Source organism: Symphalangus syndactylus, chromosome 8, assembly GCF_028878055.3.
Source record: "Symphalangus syndactylus isolate Jambi chromosome 8, NHGRI_mSymSyn1-v2.1_pri, whole genome shotgun sequence".
Lineage (NCBI taxonomy): Eukaryota > Metazoa > Chordata > Mammalia > Primates > Hylobatidae > Symphalangus > Symphalangus syndactylus.
This window is the reverse complement of record NC_072430.2, coordinates 25197069-25216378: the sequence shown is the minus strand read 5'-3', so window position 1 is coordinate 25216378 and position 19310 is coordinate 25197069. Positions and strand designations below refer to the sequence as shown.

At 35.5% G+C, this 19310-nt stretch overlaps 1 protein-coding gene across 4 annotated transcripts in view; it reads right to left on the bottom strand.

The window, feature by feature from the left end:
* The window catches only part of TC2N (tandem C2 domains, nuclear), an 87939-nt gene that overhangs the window by 20705 nt on the left and 47924 nt on the right, over nt 1-19310 (bottom strand). For all 4 annotated transcript variants that reach the window (XM_055288377.2, XM_055288376.2, XM_063644047.1 and 1 more), the window contains exons 2-4: nt 12159-12281; nt 10636-10869; nt 698-865 (exon numbers count right to left, since the gene is read on the bottom strand). In XM_055288377.2, coding sequence (XP_055144352.1) covers nt 698-865; nt 10636-10869; nt 12159-12225 — 469 coding nt within the window. In that variant the 5' untranslated portion in view covers nt 12226-12281. The remainder of the gene's footprint in view (nt 1-697; nt 866-10635; nt 10870-12158; nt 12282-19310) is intronic.

The following is a 19310-nucleotide window of genomic DNA, read 5'->3' as shown; positions in this document are numbered from 1 at the left end:
GGAGCAGGGGTGATGGGGAGCTGTGGTGTGAGAATCACTTGAGCCTGGGAGGTTTATGCTGCAGTGAGCTGAGATTGCACCACTGCACTCTGGCCTGGGCAACAAAGTAAGACTCTGTCTCAAAACAACAACAACAAAAAGACAAAATAATCTGAAAACAAAACTTCTTTCTTCTTTATGTTTTTTCCCTTTTACCTGGTATGCAGCTAACTTCTTTCTCTTTTGTTGTATGTATTTATCATGAACAACATAATGTTTTAAAGTATATATACGTTGCAGAATGATTAAATCTAGCTAATTTACAAATGTATTACCCCACAGTTATCACTTTTGAATGATAACAAAAAGTGTTTTGAGAACACCTAATATCCACTCTCTTAGCACTTTTCAAGAATATATCATAATTAACTATAGTCTCCATGTTGTATAAAAGATCTCTTGAACCAAAGCTTCTTTCAAAAAAGGGAAATTAAATGGAATTTAGAACTACCAACAGATATAACTCATTAATCTTTCAATTTTTATATTAGATATAATACTACAGAGATGTCATAATGTTTATCACATTTATGAAGCTTGTTTTCTTATTTTTAAATTGCTTTTAATAGTAAGAATCATTTATTCCCATATCTTAGATTTGATTTCTAAATTTCTTAAAGAGAAACACAAAGAGGAAAAGCACAAAAAATTTTCATACCCGATCCATACAGTCTCGTCACTTCTGAACAGGGAGGAAAGCGTCTACTCAAATCAGGTGAAATGTGCTGATACATATAGAATGGGTTATACACATCATAGCTAGGTCCATGCTGGGATGAACTGGAAAGTTCTACCTTTCGATCTCCAAAAGATGCTCTGGCAGATCCTGAAAGCAAATGTTTCTAAAAGTTTGTAACATCCTTTTCTTGGAGTTATTAGCCAACAGCTGGTACACCCAGGGTAAAAGAAAAAATATTTTGTCTCAAGTAATACTAACACATGTCTTTGATAGCTAAAAATATCAGCACATATTTAGGGAGTTCTGTGTGAAGTGTTATGCCAAGGATCAGCCATTAAGCCTGCACTTAAGACAGTCTGGTATATTTCCGGCATTTTTCTTTGCCCCATACACAATTCTGTATTGTGTGATCTGAGTTTCCTCTTATTTTTCTACTTATATATAGAACATCTTTTAAATTACAAGATTTGGGGGAGAGATATATCCTTTTCAAGAAGACGTAGAACATTTATTAAAATTGACCACATGCTGAGATACACCGAGAAACTCTCAAATTTGGAAGGATTGAAATCATACAAAGTATGTTTTCTTACTGCAATGCAATTAAGTTGGAAATCAAATAGCAAAAATAAAAATAAAAAATATTTATATGGAAACACTAAATACTAAGAATAACCAAAAACTTAATCTTTAAGAAGAAAAACAAGACTGAAAGATTCGCTCTACTGGGAATTAGGAATATAATATTGGTAAGTGATAGAAAAAGAGAACAATAGCAAAGAAAAGAAAGCCTAGAAATAGATACCCATTTCATGAACACTTACTTTATAATTAAGGTGGCAATGCACAAGAAAGAATGATCTTTCCACTAAAAGGTGATAAGACAACTGGATATCAACAGGGAAGAAATAAGCCTGCATTCAACTAAACATATTCACAAAAAATTAGTTCCATGGGGATTGTAGATCTAAATTAAATATTACAGGCAAACCAATAAAGCTTCTATATTCAGGTTAACTGATAAGAAAGTTTTCATGACCTTAGGACAGGGAAGCACTTCTTAAATGGAACATAAAGAGCATTAATCATATACATACATATATATATATATATATATATACACACATACATACATATATATATATATATAATTTTATTTATTTATTTATTATTTTTGAAGTTGATTCTCACTCTGCTGCCCAGGCTGGAATGCAGTGGCATGATCTCGGCTCACTGAAACCTCCACCTTCTGGGTTCAAGCTATTCTCCTGCCTCAGCCTCCCAAGTAGGTGGGATTACAGGCACATGCCACCACGTCAGCTAATTTTTTGTATTTTTAGTAGAGATGGGGTTTCACCATGTTGGCCAAGCTGGTCTTGAACTCCTGGGTTCAAGTGATCCACTGCCTCAGCCTCCCAAAGTGCTGGGATTACAGGCATGAACCACCGTGCCCAGCCTAATCATAGACATATTTTAATAAACTAAACTACATTAAAATTTAAAATTCCCATTTGTCAAAGACTATTTAAGGTAACCCACAGAGTGAAAGAAGACACGTGCAACAAGTATAACTGACAAAGGGCTCATATGCATCCAAGTACTAACCAGGCCCGACCCTGCTTAGCTTCTGAGATCAGATGAGATCAGGAGCATTCAGGGTGGTATGGCCATAAAGGGCTCATATCCAGAATACATGGGGAATGCCTACAAATCAATAAGAAAAAGACAGATGAGACCATATATAAATTGGCTTAAGATGTTAATAGGCACTTCAGAAGACAATCAATCTCATTAGTCATGAGGAAAAAATAAGTTGAAAACTCAAGGAAATACCACTACACACCCACCAGAATGGTTAAAAGTGAAAAGACTGACAATAGCACGTGTTGGCAAGAAAGTAGAGGAATGTAAACAATCATACTCTGCTAGTGAAAATGTAAATTGATATAATCACTATGGAAAAAGAGTTTGGCAATTTCTACTAAAGCTGAAGATATTTATATTCTATGACCCAACAAGCCATTCTGAACATATACACAACTGAAATGCTTGTACATGTGCACCAAGAGATAGGTATAAGAATGTTCATAAGTATTACTACCCATAATAGCCAAAAAATTGGAAAACCCAAAATCCCATCAACAGTAAAATAGATATAGTATACACTTACTACATAAAAATTCCTTACAGTACGCTACACAGAAACACTACTGTACACTATGCCATTTAGAATACACAACGAATTACAATGTACACTTACTGTACAGATATAAAAACAAACTAAAACTACTGACAATTACTTGAATTAATCTAAAAAACATAATGTTGAATGAGAAAACCATAAACAAAAGAATACAGACTGAATAAATTGTTTATTTTATATTAAGTTCAGAAAACAGAAAAAATTAAACTACAATATTCAGGGATATGAGCTTAGGTGGTAAGAAGAAAGGCAAGAGAGTCATGATTGTAACAATGGTGATACTGAACACTCTAGGGTGACTGAAAGGCAAAAAAATGGAGAGAAGCTTTGGGGTTACTAGTACTACTCTATTTCTTTACCTAGGTGGTACCTACATGGGTATTCTGCTTTGTAATAAATCACTGAGCTGTATGTTTCTGTTTTGTGCATTTTTCTATGTGAATAATATTTCATAATTTTAAAAAGATAAAATATAGGTCAAATTCCTTTCAAGGTTAATAACCATGTTGGGAATAATATGTAGACATAAAGCTAAATTCTTCAAAGGTTTAAATTATAGTAATTCTCCGTATAACAACATTGTGGTCAACTATGGACCACATATAAGACAGTGGTTCCATAAGATTGTAATGAAGCCGAAAAGTTCCTATGGTCTAGTGACATGGCAATGATTGTCATCAAGATGTGCAGGCCTAGGCTAATGTGGATACTTGTGTCTAAGTTTTTAACAAAAAAGTTTAAGAAGTAAAAAAAAAAGTTTTTAATAGAAAAAAGCTTATAGAGTAAGGATATAAATATTTTTGTATAGCTGCACACTGTGTTTGTATTTAAGCCAAGTGTTATTACAAAAAAGTCAAAAGTTTTAAAATATTTAAAAGTTTAGGCCAGGCACGGCGGCTTACACCTGTAATCCCAGCACTTTGGGACGGCGAGGTGGGCAGATCACAAGGTTAAGAGATTGAGACCATTCTGGCCAACATAGTGAAATCCAGTCTTTACTAAAAATACAGATTAGCTGTGCATGGTGGCCCGCACCTGTAGTCCCAGCTACTTGGGAGGCTAAGGCAGAAGAATCACTTGAACCTGGGAGGCAGAGGTTGCAGTGAGCCAGGATCGTGCCACTGCACTCCAACCTGGTGACAGACTGAGACTCTGTTTAAAAAAAAAAAAAAAAAAGTTTATACAGTAAAAAAGTTACAGTAAGCTAAGGGTGATTTATATTGAAGAAACAAAAATATATTTAATAAATTTAGTATATCTTAAGTGTACAGCATTTATAAAATCCACAGTAGTATACAGTAATGTCCTAGTCTTCACATTCACTCACTACTCACTGACTGACTCATCCAAAACAACTTATAGCCCTGCAAGCTCCATTCATGGTAAATGCCCTATACAGGTGTATTATGGCTTGGTTGTGTCCCCATTCAACTCTCATCTTTACTTGTAGCTCCTATAATTCTCATGTGTTGTGGGAGAGACCTGGTGGGAGATAACTGAATCATGGGGACAGTTTCCCCCAGACTGTACTTGTGGTAGTGAATAAGTCTCAAGAGATCTGATTTTTTTTAAAGGGGTTTCCCCTTTTGCTTGGCTCTCATTCTTTCTTGCCTGCTACCATGTAAGATGTGTCTTTCTCCTTCCACCATGATTGTGAGGCCTCTCCAGCCACATGGAACTGTGAGTCCATTAAACCTCTTTTTCTTTATAAATTACCTAATCTCGGGTATGTCATTATCAGCAGCACGAAGATGGACTAACATAGTAAACTGGTACCAGGAGTGGGGTGCTGCTGTAAAGATACCCAAAAATGTGGAAGCAACTTTGGAACTGAGTAACAGGCAGAGGTTGGAACAGTCTAGAGGGCTCAGAAGAAGACAGGAAGATGTGGGAAAGTTAGGAACTGCCTAGAGACTTGTTGAATGGCTTTGACCAAAATGCTGATAATGATATAGACAATGAATTCCAGGCCAAGGTGGTCTCAGATGGAGATGAGGAACTTGTTGGGACCTACAGAAAAAGTGGCTCTTGCTATGTTTTAGCAAAGACACTGGTGTCATTTTGCCCCTGCTGTAGAGATTTGCAAAACTTTGAACTTGAGGGAGATGATTTAGGGTATCTGGTGGAAGAAATTTCTAAGCAGCAAAGCATTCAAGAGGTGACCTGGCTGCTGTTAAAAGCATTCAGTTTTAAAAGACAGCATAAAAGTTCAAAATATTTGCAGACTGTCAATGCAATAGAAAAAAACACATTTTTCTAAGGAGAAATTCAAGCCACCTGCAGAAATTTGCATAGTTGACAACAAGCCAAATGTTAATCATCAAGACAATGGGGAAAATGTCTTCAGGCAATGGCTAAAGGGGCCAAGGTACAGCTCAGCCCATGGCTTCAGAGGGTGGAAGCCCCAAGTCTTGACAGCTTCCACATGGTTGAGCCTGCAGGTGCATAGAAGTCAAGAATTGAGGTTTGCGAACCTCCGCCTAGATTTCAGAGGATGTAAGGAAATGCCTGGATGTCCAGGCAGATGTTTGCTGCAGGGGTGGGGCCCTCATGGAGAACATCTGCTAGGGCAGTATGGAAGGGAAATGTGGAGTTGAAGCCCCCACACAGGGTCCCCAATGGGGCACTGCCTAGTACAGCTGTGAGAAGAGGGCCACCATCCTCCAGACCCCAGAATGGTAGATCCACCAACAGCTTGCATTGTGCAACTGGAAAAGCCACAGACACTCAACGACAGCCTGTGAAAGCAGCTGGAAGGGAGGCTGTACCTTGCAAAGCCACAGGGGTGGAGCTGCCCAAGACCATGGTAACCCACCTCTTGCATTAGCATGACCTGGATGCGAGACACGGAGACAAAAGTGATCATTCTGGAGCTTTAAGATTTGACTGCCTCACTGGATTGCGGACTTGCATAGGGCCCTTAGCCCCTTCATTTCAGCCAATTTCTCCCATTTGGAATGGGTGTATTTATCCAATGTCTATACTCCTATTGTATCTAGGAAGTAACTAACTTTTGATTTTTCAGGCTCATAGGCGGAAGGGACTTGCTTTGTCTCAGATGAGACTTTGAACTGTGGACTTTTGAGTTCATGCTGAAATGAGTTAAGACTTTGGGGGACTGTTGGGAAGGCATAATTGGTTTTGAAATGTGAGGATGTGAGACTTGGGAGGGGCCGGGGCAGAATGGTATGGTTTGGCTGTGTCCCCACCCAAATCTCATCTGGAATTGTAGCTCCCCTAATTCCCACATGTTGTGGGAGACACCTGGTGGAGATAATTGAATCATAGGGCCGGTTTCTCCCATACTGTTCTCCTGGTAGTGAATAAGTCTCAGATCTGATGGTTTTATAAGGGGTTTCCCCTTTCACTTGGCTCTCATTCTCTCTTACCTGCTGCCATGTAAGACATGCCTTTCACCTTCTGCCATGATTGTCAGGCCTTCCCAGCCACGTGGAACTGTGAGTCCATTAAACCTCTTTTTCATCATAAATTACCCAGTCTCAGGTATGTATTCATCAGCAGCATGAAAACAGACTAATACAAGGTGCATCATCTTTTAACTTTTATACCATATTTTTACCATACTGAATACTGTATTCAGTATAGTATACAGCATAGTAACATATTGTATAGGTTTGTAGCCTAGGAGAAATAAGGTATCCATATAGTCTAAGTGTTTAGTAGGCTACACCATCGAGGTTTGTGTAAGTGCCTCTACATTGTCCATGCGATTATAAGATAGCTTAACAACAAATGTTGTTGTTAAGATAGCTTAACAACAACATTTCTCAGAACATATCCCCATTGTTAAATGATTCATGACTGTGCTTGCAACACAATTTTAGTCATTATTGATAGCAGTCTGCCCTATTCACTCAAAATCTTCTCTTTTCTCAACCCATCATTCACATATGCATACATACATACACATATTCAACTTCTATAATTACGTACCACCTCACTTTCTTGACTCTAATAAAAGTAATTTTCTCTTTAATATATAAAAATCAGATGGTTTTACCACTTCTTCAGTGAACCTATAATTTAGAAGTTAACCAATTTCTTCCTCATTCAACTCAAAAAGCAATGTTTTCTAGTGAGCACAATGTCAAGAACATAAGAAAAACTATCACATATTGCCAGGTGGATATTTCTTACCTTTTTTCTGATTATGAAAATAATAGAGTAAAAACTCAAAATTATTTAAGAATAGAAAATTCATTAAACAAATTACAGTATGTCTATATGAAGAAATACTATGTATTCATCAAAAAGCAACAAATATGAAATGTTCACAATATATCATGTGGATGAAACAACTTACAAGACTGCGTGGTTTAATCCCAATGTTGTTAACAAGTATGAAAAAAAGAGAGAAAGATCAATTGATTGGGTATTCTGTAAGCCAGAACTTTTTAAAACTATTTTTGAGAAACACTATTGATATGCGCAAAGTAAGATGATAGGCCAGGCACTAGGTTCATCTTTTCTTTTCTCTAAAAAATTAAAATTGGGCCAGGCATGGTGGCTCACGTCTGTAATCCCAGCAATTTGGGAGCCCAAGGTGGGTGGAATGCTTGAGAATAGGAGTTCGAGACCAGCTTGGCCAACATGACAAAACCCCATCTCTATAAATACAAAAATTAGCTGGGTGTGGTGGCGTGCACCTGTAGTCCTAGTTACTCAGGAGGCTGAGGCATGAGAATTGTTTGAACACAGGAGGTGGAGGTTGCAGTAAGCCAAAACCGTACCACTGCACTCCAGCCTGGGCAACAGAGTGAGACTCTGTCTCAAAAAAACAAATTTTAATTTAAAATTTAAAAAATCACTCCTACCAGACCCAACTCTCTTGTAGGTAACAATAAACTCTAGACCAAAACTAAAACAAAGCAAGAAAATAAAAACCCTGAAGGCAATGAAGAAAAGTAATACAGATCTGGACAGGAGTTGACTCTGGGGAAAAAGGTAATGGCACAAAGTGAGTTATCTGTTTTTAATGACTTTTAGCCTGAGCACACATCAAAGTTGGCACCATGCAGGGTATATAAAACTCCAACAGAAAACTCACAGTCTTTCTAGCCTGAAGAACTACAGGGTACAGTTCAAGGAAATCAGAGCTGCAGGAAAGTAAGGTGGGAATCCTGGAAAGGAGAGATTCCCAAATTCTGTAAATAAAGCCTTTTCAAATATCTGTCTCATCTCTGAACTACCACCGAAGAGCTGCCACCCAAGACAAAATTTGTAGTTTAAGTCCAACCAGTTTACTTGTCTGGTAGAAGGGAGGAAGAAAGAAAGGAAGGAAGGGAAGGAAGGTGTGTTAGTCTGTTTGTGCCACTATAAAGGAATATCTGAGGCTGGGTAATTTATAAAGAAAAGCAGTTTCATTTGCTTGCTGTTTTGCAGTGTGTACAGGAAGCATGGTGCCAGCATCTGCTTCTAATCAGGGCCTCAGGAAGCTTACAATCATGGCAGAAGGCAAAAAGAGAACAGGCACATCACACGGCAACAGCAGGAGCACGAGATGGGCAGTGGAGGTGCCAGGCTCTTTTAAACAACCAGATCTCACAGGAACTCAGAGCTAGAACTCACTTATCACCAAAAGGATGGTGCTAAGCCATACATGAGGGATCTGCCCCCATGATCCAAACACCTCCTACCAGGCCCCACCTCCAACACTGGGAATCACATGAATTTAGCAGGGCCAAACATCCAAACCATATCAGGAGAGAAAGAGAAAGGGAAGGAGGAAGGGAAGGATGAAAGGAGAGAAGGAGGAAGGGAAGGATGAAAGAAGAGAAATAGGAAGGGAGGATGGGAGAAAGGGAGGAAAGAAGGAAGCTTTTCAGAGGGATGTAACTGAATCTAGAGTCTCCACAACACAACATTCAATATTTTTGATATTGATATCAAGAATACAACCCCAAATTACTCCATATACAAAGAAACAGGAAAATGTGATCTATTTTCAAGAAAAAAGACAATCCACAGAATCCAAACCTAGATGATCAAGATGCTGAAATCAGCAGATAAAGATTTTAAAGCTTAAAAACGTAAAAGAAAATAGGTTTGCAATGCTGTAAAAACAAGAAATTGCAGTAGAGGAAAACTATAACAAAGAATCAAATGTAAACTCTAGAACTAAAAAATGCAATGTCTAAAATAAAAAGTTCATGAATAGGCTTAAAAGCAGGCTAAAGATAACAGAAGAGACAGTGAACTTGAAAAAAAAGATCAATATTATTGAATCTAAAGAACAGAGAAAAAAAGATACTCGAAAAAAAAAGTCTCAGAGACCCATAGAACAATATCAAAAGGTTCAGCATAGGTATAATTGGAATCCCAGAAGAAGAAAAGAGAGGGGATAAGACAAAAAATATTTGGACAAATATTGTAGATCTTGATAGAGATTTGGATTACACTGACATATACTTTTGTCAATATTCAACAAATATACACTTAAAATTCAACAAATACACACAAAATTCTACAAATATTCACTTGGGCAGCTCATTGTGTATAAAATTTATGCCAAAAGAAGAAAACTGTAAAGAGATCATTGAACCCAGTAAATGATATATATGTTTAAGTGTTTGCAAGGAAATATATTGGTGTCTTCAGTTTACTCTGAAATTCATTCCTCTCCAAAAAGTGGATTAATAATGGATAGAAGAATGGATAGGTAGACAGATATTTGATAAAGCAAGTATAGTAAGTAATGTTAATGGCAGAATTTATGTGGTGGACATACAGGTATTCACTATTAAGTTTTTTTTTTTATTTTCCTGTATGTTTGAAATTTTTCTAATAAAATTTTGAGGGTAAAAAAGCTATTGTGACTTATAGTGTTTCAATGGACTAACACAAATTGTTTTTAAAAAAAACAAGACAAGAGCTACATGTTGTTTCATCTTCTCTCTAATTATATGGCTTCTACATCAGCCAAATTCCGCCAATGGATCTACCTCATTCAAGTAACTATTTAGATTGGGAAGTATAGACTGGTAGAAGAAAGAAGAGAAGGAAAAGTGACTATTAACCAAATATTAGAAAATAATAAATAAGAAACATGTTTTCTATGTCTACTAACTCCTTTACTTTTTCATTCTAGACATGTGACGGATAACTGAGGTATTCTAATTACAGTTATCCCTCAGTATATGTGAGGAATTGGTTTCAGCCCTCCATGGATACCAAAATCCATGGATGCTCAAGTCCCTTATATAAATGGTGCAGTATTTGCACATAACCTATGCATATCCTCCCATATGCTTTAAATCATCTCTTGATTACTTATAATACCTAACGCAATGCAAATGCTATTGAGATAGTTGTCATACTATATTGTTCAGGGAAAAAATGACAAGAAAAAAGTCTGCACATGTTCAGTACAGATGCAATCATTCTTTTTTTTATGAATATTTTTGATCTGCAGTTGGTTAAATCCATAGATGTGGAACCCACAGATATGGAGGGCCAATTATATATTACTTCTTGAAAAAAGGCCAGTTCTACATACAAATTATTGTATTATGATCAGATTTCAAAATGGGACCTTTCAAAACTACTGTACATTAAGTTTTTCTACAGAAAGAGCAAAATATAAAAAGTAAAATAAAAAATTTTTATATGAATTTTGTTTTAAAAATATAAAAGTAAAATAACAGCGCTTAAATGCTACATATTGATTTTTAAATCCTGCTATTTTATTGTTTACCTTCAAGTTCTTCCAGATGTGAAGGAGTTTCTTGTGTCCTGGGTTGAATATAAGATAACTTAAACTTGGGCACCACAAATGGTACTTCTTTGCCATCAGATGGTAATTTGGAAAGCAAATAATCCTCAGTACAGCCAACCTGAGGCTTTATAGAAACAGAAGTCAATGGAGGTACAGAGATAGTAGCATTTTGACTATCTGGGACTGTTGCTTTAAAATCTCTTTCCACAGAAACTGCACATAAAAGAAAAAAGAAAAGAAAAAAGTCACAAATATGAATATAGGTTACATATAATAATCTAAACCTAGCATATTTTGATACTTATTTAACCATTTTAGAAGAAATTCCTAACACATAAACTACTCTTGGGTCTTACCAAACACTTCTGGAATCTACAGTAATTTTGTCCAGACAATGTTTGAGCAATTAATACACTATTGTTAAAGTGCATTAACTTATCATAATGGTAAAAGCAGCTTTAAAGAGTCTTATTCCCACAAGAATTCATAGATGGAAAACAATTTTATTTTGTAGTCAGTTATACAGTGCTTTCAAGTAAAAATCCAGTCATTTAAAACTGTCAACAAAAGCAATTCTTATCAGTACTAATGGTTAACATTAGTCTTAATTACATAGAGCAACACTACAAGGAAGCTAAAGGTCTCCAAGTCTATAAAAATCACAACCAAATAACAAAATAAAATGCACTCTGACCCTAGATGTACTTCATAATGGCAGCTACCCCAGTTGTAGCTTCTGAGACCCATTTTATTCATTCTTTAGAATCATATGTGATTCCTAAGCTACATGACTTAAGATGGGAGGTAAGTTATTCTTTATATATATATAATGCTGTCTGTAGGCTGAAAGTACAAGTACTATTCTGTAGAAATTTATGAAATGTTTTAATGTAAAAAAGAAGCCTTCATACTCAAATATACTACGAAGCTCTGCTGTAGATTAGGAAATAAAAGTGCCAGAGAAGGGATAAGGAAGCCATGCAATAGAAAAAGAACTCTCCAGGGGTCCTTAATAAATGTGAGTCTTCATAGTTATGGGTCTCTTCCCCATTGGTCATTCATTCATTCAAGGCATTTTTAATGTTATACACATATTGTAAATTGTCTTTATTTAAATCAAAACATTGGTCAGAATATGTTGTCTCCCAAACATACTTCTTTTCCCTCCCTGTCTTTGCCTGTACTATTTCATCCACCTGTAATGCCCACGTCCAATTTTCAGCTTCTCTTCCTTCTTCCCACCCAGCTTGCTAAAATCCTATTCAGATGTCTATGGCAAAAGCAATTTTCTTTATGGTAATATCTTATATATCCCCTGGGTTGAATTAATCTCTCTTTCTCCTATGCTCCAGACTACTTGAAGTTATGGAATATTTACTTAGTGTGCCTTATGTTTCTGCCTCCCCCAAGAAGTTGGAAAACATGCCTAATTCTTTATATTACAAAATGCCACAAAGAAGAAGGTGCTACATAAATGTTACTGAAGTCAAAACAAAACTCACAGTTGGGCTTTTCTGTTTCACCATAGAAACATCCTCTACAGCAACTCTTTATAAATTCTGTTGCCATTACATTCAATTTCGAATATCCAGCAAAAGACACAAACTTCCAATCTTAATATTAATCTGTTGGTAGAATTGAAAACAAGTTAACCTGCTTGTCATGCTTAATGCCATTAGATATTACTAAATAAACCACATTATCTGTCTTTCTAAGACATAATGAGGATTCTGAAGCAAAAATACTTAAGAGGAAGATAGATTTTTGTAACCATATGAAATTCTGTTTAACTTATTTATAAGTTATTAAAATTACATTTAAAAATTACTAAATGAACAATCTCAATGTTAAAATCTGAAAAAAAAAGAAAAATTCCGTTCTTAATTTTCTTTCACGAAAAATAAGATGGAAGATTGAATGAAGAGATATAGAGTAACAAGAGGGGTGTGTTTATGAGAGAGAGAGAGAGAGAAGGGACAGTGTGGAAAAAGAAGAGCAACATGGAAGAAATACAGAAAAACAAAGAAAAAAACAAAGAAAGAAGAAAAAAGAAAGAGGTAAACTAGGACATGTGCTGATAAAACAGCAAGAAACCTAAGACAAGAGCACATAAAATTAGGAAGAAATGTTTGGGAAGGGAGATGAAAAGGGAAAGGTCAAAAAAAAAAAAAAAGTCGAGGGCAAACCTAGAAATAGAGAGTGGAGACTACACAGCAGGAGAGACAGAGTGAGCTGAGGCACAGAGAGAGATAAGAAATAAAGAAGGGAAGAGTAGAATGAAGCGGAGAGAGAGGGAAGGAGAAATGAAGATGAGAGCAAGATGGGAGGTATAAAAGGGCCGACAAATCAAAGAAGAAAAAGAAGGATGGAGAAAGAGGTAAGAAAAGGAGAGGGGAAAACACAAAATGTAAAAGAAAAGAGATGAAAAGAAAAAACATTCAAAGAAACAGTGAAAGTTAGAAACTGAAAAAAGGATGAAAGATGAGAAAAGGGGTAAAAGATTGAGATAAAGAAGCAGTGAATTTAGGAACATTGGTCAAAGAATACAAAATTAGTTTTGATAGGAGAAATAGGTTGAATAGCTCTATTGTACTCCACGTGAATACAGCTAATGAAGATCTGCAGTACTCTTGAGAGATGCTAAGGCTGGATGTTTACTGTTCTCTCCACAAAAATAACTACGTCAGGTAATGCAGATGTTAGCTAGATTTAATCATTTCACAATGTATAGGCACTTCAAAACATCACATTGTATACAATAAATACATACAATTTGGTCAATTTGAAAAGTAAAGAAAAAGCATATAAAAAAAGTAAAGAGTGGTAAAGGAGATAGGGTTAGAGAGGTAGGAGAACACAGGGATAAATAAAAACAGACTAGGAGAAATGGAGATGAAATTAAAAAGCTGACAGAGAAAGAAACTAAGTATCTTAAAGGAAAGTTTATTCATTATTATATTCTAATAAATACACATATAGTATAACTAAAACAATTTTTCTCTTTCACCTGATCTATCTAAATCTATGTCCAGGCAAAAGTTAAAAGAAAACATGGCACTCCATAAAAAGTGTGAGAAAACATTCACTTCCTCCAGATCAATTATTCTGGTAATTCAAAGGCCCTATAACGGGCACCAATAAACAAATAAACTGCATACTTCATGAATTATTTTAATCTTTAGAGTTATACTAACAGAAAAGTACACCTTAAGCACTACATCACATACACACAAAAAGACACCACAAATAAGATACAGAGCAAATAAAGGAAGTCTATTTTACATTTACCAGGAAATTAAATTGTATAAGAACTTCATGTCCAATTTCCTATTGTCCTTGGTCTCAGTGCCTTTGTTCTAAATGCACTGTCTTCATTTATGCCTACTTAAACTCCATACGTTTTTCACAGGAGGTTTTAAACATATGTGAAGAAGTATAGCAAAACCCTAATCACTCAGATTAAAATAATTATCAACTCATGGCAAATCTTATTTCATCTCTGCCTCCCCATTTGCCCTGTCCTTTGGATTATTTTGAAATAAATTCTAATCATATAACTTCATCCATAAATACATAAATAATGATCTCCAAAAGATGTGGCAAAGGACTTAGGAGTTAACTTCAAGGGGCTCTCACTGGCTAAAGGTGAATCATTTCAAGTATTAATACAAACAGTATCTGTAATGAATGGTAACATATCAAATATTTCTAAAACATTGCTCTTTTTAAACATAACCATAATAGCATTATCATGTGTAAAATAATTAATGTCATCAACTACTTGTTCACTGTTCAAATTTCCCCTATGGTCTCAATTTGTATAGTTGTTTTGTTGAAATTAAGATCAAATTTTAAATTGTTTCATCTTTTGTTATTAAAAGTAGTGCCATAGTAGCTTTGTGCACATTATTTCTCAGATATTTCTCAGTATATATCTGCAAGATAGATTCCTAGAGATAAGACTATGGGGCCAAAAGGTGTATATATGTAATTTTTCTTGTATTGCCAAAATTCTCTCTGAAGCACACCATTTTGCATTCCCAATAGCAATATATGAGTACCTTTTTCTGTTACCAACAAAATACATTGTCAAACTGATGCTTAATACCACGGACTTTTGCCAGTGTGATAGGAAAGAAATGATATACTGTGTTGTTTTAATTTACATCTCTCTTATTATAAGTGATGTTGAGCTTCTTGTGATATAAGATGGATCTGTAATTGTTTATATGAATTCTATTAATTGTCTCCTGCCGATATTTTCATAAAGCTGTTGGTCTTTTCTTCTCCAGTTTTTGAAGCTCTTCAGATATTTGAGAGATTAACACTTTGTCCATTATACAAGTGGCAAACATTCTTCTGGTTTGTCATTTGTCTTTTTACTTTGATTATGGTGTTTCTGCTATGCAAAAGTGTGTGTATTATAAAATCATAAAATAATTTACCCATGTTTTCTTCCAGTACTTAGTACAGTATTATTTTCTATACTGACATCCTGTTATACAGTATGAGAAATGGATTCAAACTCACCTCTTCCCAATTCGCTATCTCATTAGCACAAACACCACATATTAAAAATTCCATATTTTCTCCACTTACAGGATGCTCCCTTTAGTACACATTAAATTTCCATATGCAATTGGGTTTATTGTGTATTTTCTATTCTCTTCAATTGTTCTGTCTATTCCTGTACCAACAGTATATCATTTTAATCTTAAATTCTTATATTATGTTATAACATGTAGCAAGACAAGTCATCTTTACCCCTCTTCACTTTCTGCATTTTCTTAGCTATTCTTGCTTGTCTGTTCTCGAAAATGAGCTTTATAATCTGTCTAGCCCTAGGAGGAAAAATCTGATGGTACTTTCATCAGGATCATATTAAACTTCTTTTTTTTTTTTTTATTATACTTTAGGGTTTTAGGGTACATGTGCACAATGTGCAGGTTTGTTACATATGTATCCATGTGCCATGTTGATTTCCTGCACCCATTAACTCGTCATTTAGCATTAGGTGTATCTCCTGATGCTGTCCCTCCCCCCTCCCCCCACCCCACAACAGTCCCCGGAGTGTGATGTTCCCCTTCCTGTGTCCATGAGTTCTCATTGTTCAATTCCCACCTATGAGTGAGAACATGCGGTGTTTGGTTTTTTGTCCTTGCGATAGTTTACTGAGAATGATGTTTTCCAGTTTCATCCGTGTCCCTACAAAGGACACGAACTCATCATTTTTTATGGCTGCATAGTATTCCATGGTGTACATGTGCCACATTTTCTTAATCCAGTCTATCGTTGTTGGACATTTGGGTTGGTTCCAACTCTTTGCTATTGTGAATAGTGCCGCAATAAACATATGTGTGCATGTGTCTTTATAGCAGCATGATTTATAGTCCTTTGGGTATATACCCAGTAATGGGATGGCTGGGTCAAATGGTATTTCTAGTTCTAGATCCCTGAGGAATCGCCACACTGACTTCCACAATGGTTGAACTAGTTTACAGTCCCACCAACAGTGTAAAAGTGTTCCTATTTCTCCACATCCTCTCCAGCACCTGTTGTTTCCAGATTTTTTAATGATGGCCATTCTAACTGGTGTGAGATGGTATCTCACTGTGGTTTTGATTTGCATTTCTCTGATGGCCAGTGATGATGAGCATTTCTTCCTGTGTTTTTTGGCTGCATAAATGTCTTCTTTTGAGAAGTGTCTGTTCAAGGATCATATTAAACTTCTAAATTATTTTTTTAAAACTGACATCTCTAAGAATATTGAGTCTTCCTACACAGAACATAGTATATCTTTATATTTGTTCAAGTTTATGCTTATGCCTTTGGGAGTTTTTAAAGTTCTCATAAAAATTCTGAAGATTTCTCATTAAGTGTATGCCTGTATAATTTGCTTGGCTATCATAAATGTTATCTTCTCTTCCATTACATCTTGTGACTATTTCAATTTTTTAAATGTATGCGTTTTCAAAGGCCCTGTTCAGCTCCAGCATATTAAATACTCCGTAACCACCCAAATCAAACGAATAGTCTCTCATCTCTAAATGTCTAGTGTCTTTAAAAAAAAAAAAAAGTTTAACATTTGTCTTAACATTTTATGAGATCTTGTTCTATCTCCCCTGTTAGAACAGAAACTGTTCAAAAACAATATTGTACTCACTTTCTGCTTAGCACTCAGCACACTATATGATGCTGGGAATATTGTTGGAACTCAGCAGATAGCTAGCTGATAGATAAGGAAACAAAGTACAACAACTATCTCCCATAAAAACTCACAATATATTCATCAAACCACATCTCTTGCAATCAGCTTGCAAAATCAGCTTGCAAATACTTAACGTTAATCATGAGAGGAATGTGGAAGAATTGGTTAAAAATGACTGCTACTTCAGGGGGAAAAGTCCTCAATGTTGATGGCCTTGAGTCATCCAAAATGAGTTGGAGGAAGGTAGTAGAAAGAGAGAAAAGTTTATATGAATGAAATGTGAAATCTGATTAAAATGAACACCCAGTAATACACTACAGAAAAGACAGTTAAAAAACACATGGATATTTTACTTTTGTACAAAATAGAGTAACAGAGACAGATTTACCCTACCACCTGAAAAGCAAATAAAATATATGGAACAGCAATTTTCAAGATATTGGCTATCAGATAGCAAAGAACTGAGAAATAGGAACTAAATGAGGTAAGCTTTCCACCTTACTCCCTTGAGGTAGTTTCCAGGCCATGGGAACTTACCCAGGCAAAGCCGAGTAGATTTTCTGAAATGAAGAGACAAAGCTGAAAGTATGTGAAGAATAAGGAAGCGAGAGTTTGCATAACAGACTACTGTAGAATAAAGAGGTACATACAGAGAACAATGGAGATCAGCAGAGGGTCCCACTCAAGTATTCAACAGAGTACTGATCAGCACACACAAAAAAAAAAGGAAGCTACACAAGACTGTGGGAAAAAAACACCAGAAAAATTTACAAAAACTATACATAACCGGTATTCACCAAGGTCAGGAGTGATGCTTGTCCCCACAAATCAGACTGGAAAAGGGATCAAATTGTTTACACAAAACTTAACTGTGTCCCAAAGCAAATTTACAGAAATCCAAAAATATCCAGCATACAAGGTAAAACTTGCAATGTCTAGTATCCAGTAAAAAAAAAGTACCAGGTATACAAGGAAGCAAAAAATATATAGAACCCATAATGAAGAGGAAAAAAAAAATCAATTAGAAACAACCTAAAATTGAGACAAGGCAGTTGAGGACACTAAAATAGTTATAGCTGGACTCAATATGTTCAAAAGGTTAAGTAGAGATATGGATGTTATTAAAAAGACCCAAATCCAATTTCTAGAGATGAAAACTATAATGTCTTTGATGGAAAATATACTGAATGGGATTAATACCAGATTGGATATTGCAAAAGAAAATATTAATGAACTTGAAGGCATAGTAAGATAAACTAACTAAAATGAGACACAGAGAAAAGACTAAGATCAAAATGATAAAAAGCATCTGTGACTCATGGGACAATTTCAAGTGACCCAAAATACATGTATTTGGAGTCCACGAAGGAGACTGGGGATAGGGGGGAGGGCATATTTGAAGAAATAATAGCCAAAATTTTCCAAACTTGGTAACTACAAACCACAGATCTAAGAACCTCCACGAACACTAAGGTCAGGAAACATGAAGAAAACTACACCAACACATACCACGCCATAATAACATCATTCAAAAACAGTGATGAGAAAATCTTAAAAGCACCCAGAGAAAAAAGACATGTTATGTACATCAAAGCAAAGATTAAGAATAGCAGCATATAGCTGAGCATGGTGGTGTGTGTTTGTAATCCCAGCTACTCAGGAGGCTGAGGCATAAGAATCACTTGAATCTGGAAGGCAGAGGTTGCAATAAGCTGAGATCACGCCACTGCACTCCAGGCTGGGTGACAAAGACTCTGTCTCAAAAAATTAATTAATTAATTAATTAAAAAGGATAGTAGCACAGTTCTCAATGGAAACAAAACAAAAACAGTAGAGCTAGCTCTTTAATGTACTGAAAGAAAAAAACCCATCAACCTAGAATTTGACACTCAGAGAAAATCTTTCAAAAATGGAGGTGACATGAAGACTTCTTCAGACATACAAAAGTTGAAAGAACATATTACCAACAGATCTACACCACAAGAAGTGTTAAATGATGTCCTCAGGCCAAAGGATAATATCTGATAGAAATATGAATCTACACAAAGGAATAAAGTGCACCATAAGTATAAATATATGATTTATTATTATTTGGATTTCTTTACAAGTTTATTAAAGCTTAGACAAAAAATAATACTGAGACAAAAGGTTTGTAACATATGTAAAACTAAAATGTATTACATCAATAGCACAAAGGCCAGGAGGAGAAATAAAAGTAAAAAAGTAAATAATTATAGTGTATGTGATGTGGTGTCATATCATTTGAGGACTGACTGTAGAAAGTTAAGGACACATACTATAAACCCTAATGCAACCACTAAAATAAGAAAACAGAGTTACAGCTTAGAAGCCAACAAAGGAGATAAAATGGAATAATTTTAAAATACTCAATAAAAGAAAGCAGAAAAAGAAGGGGGAAAAAAGAACAGATAGGATGAGTAGAAAA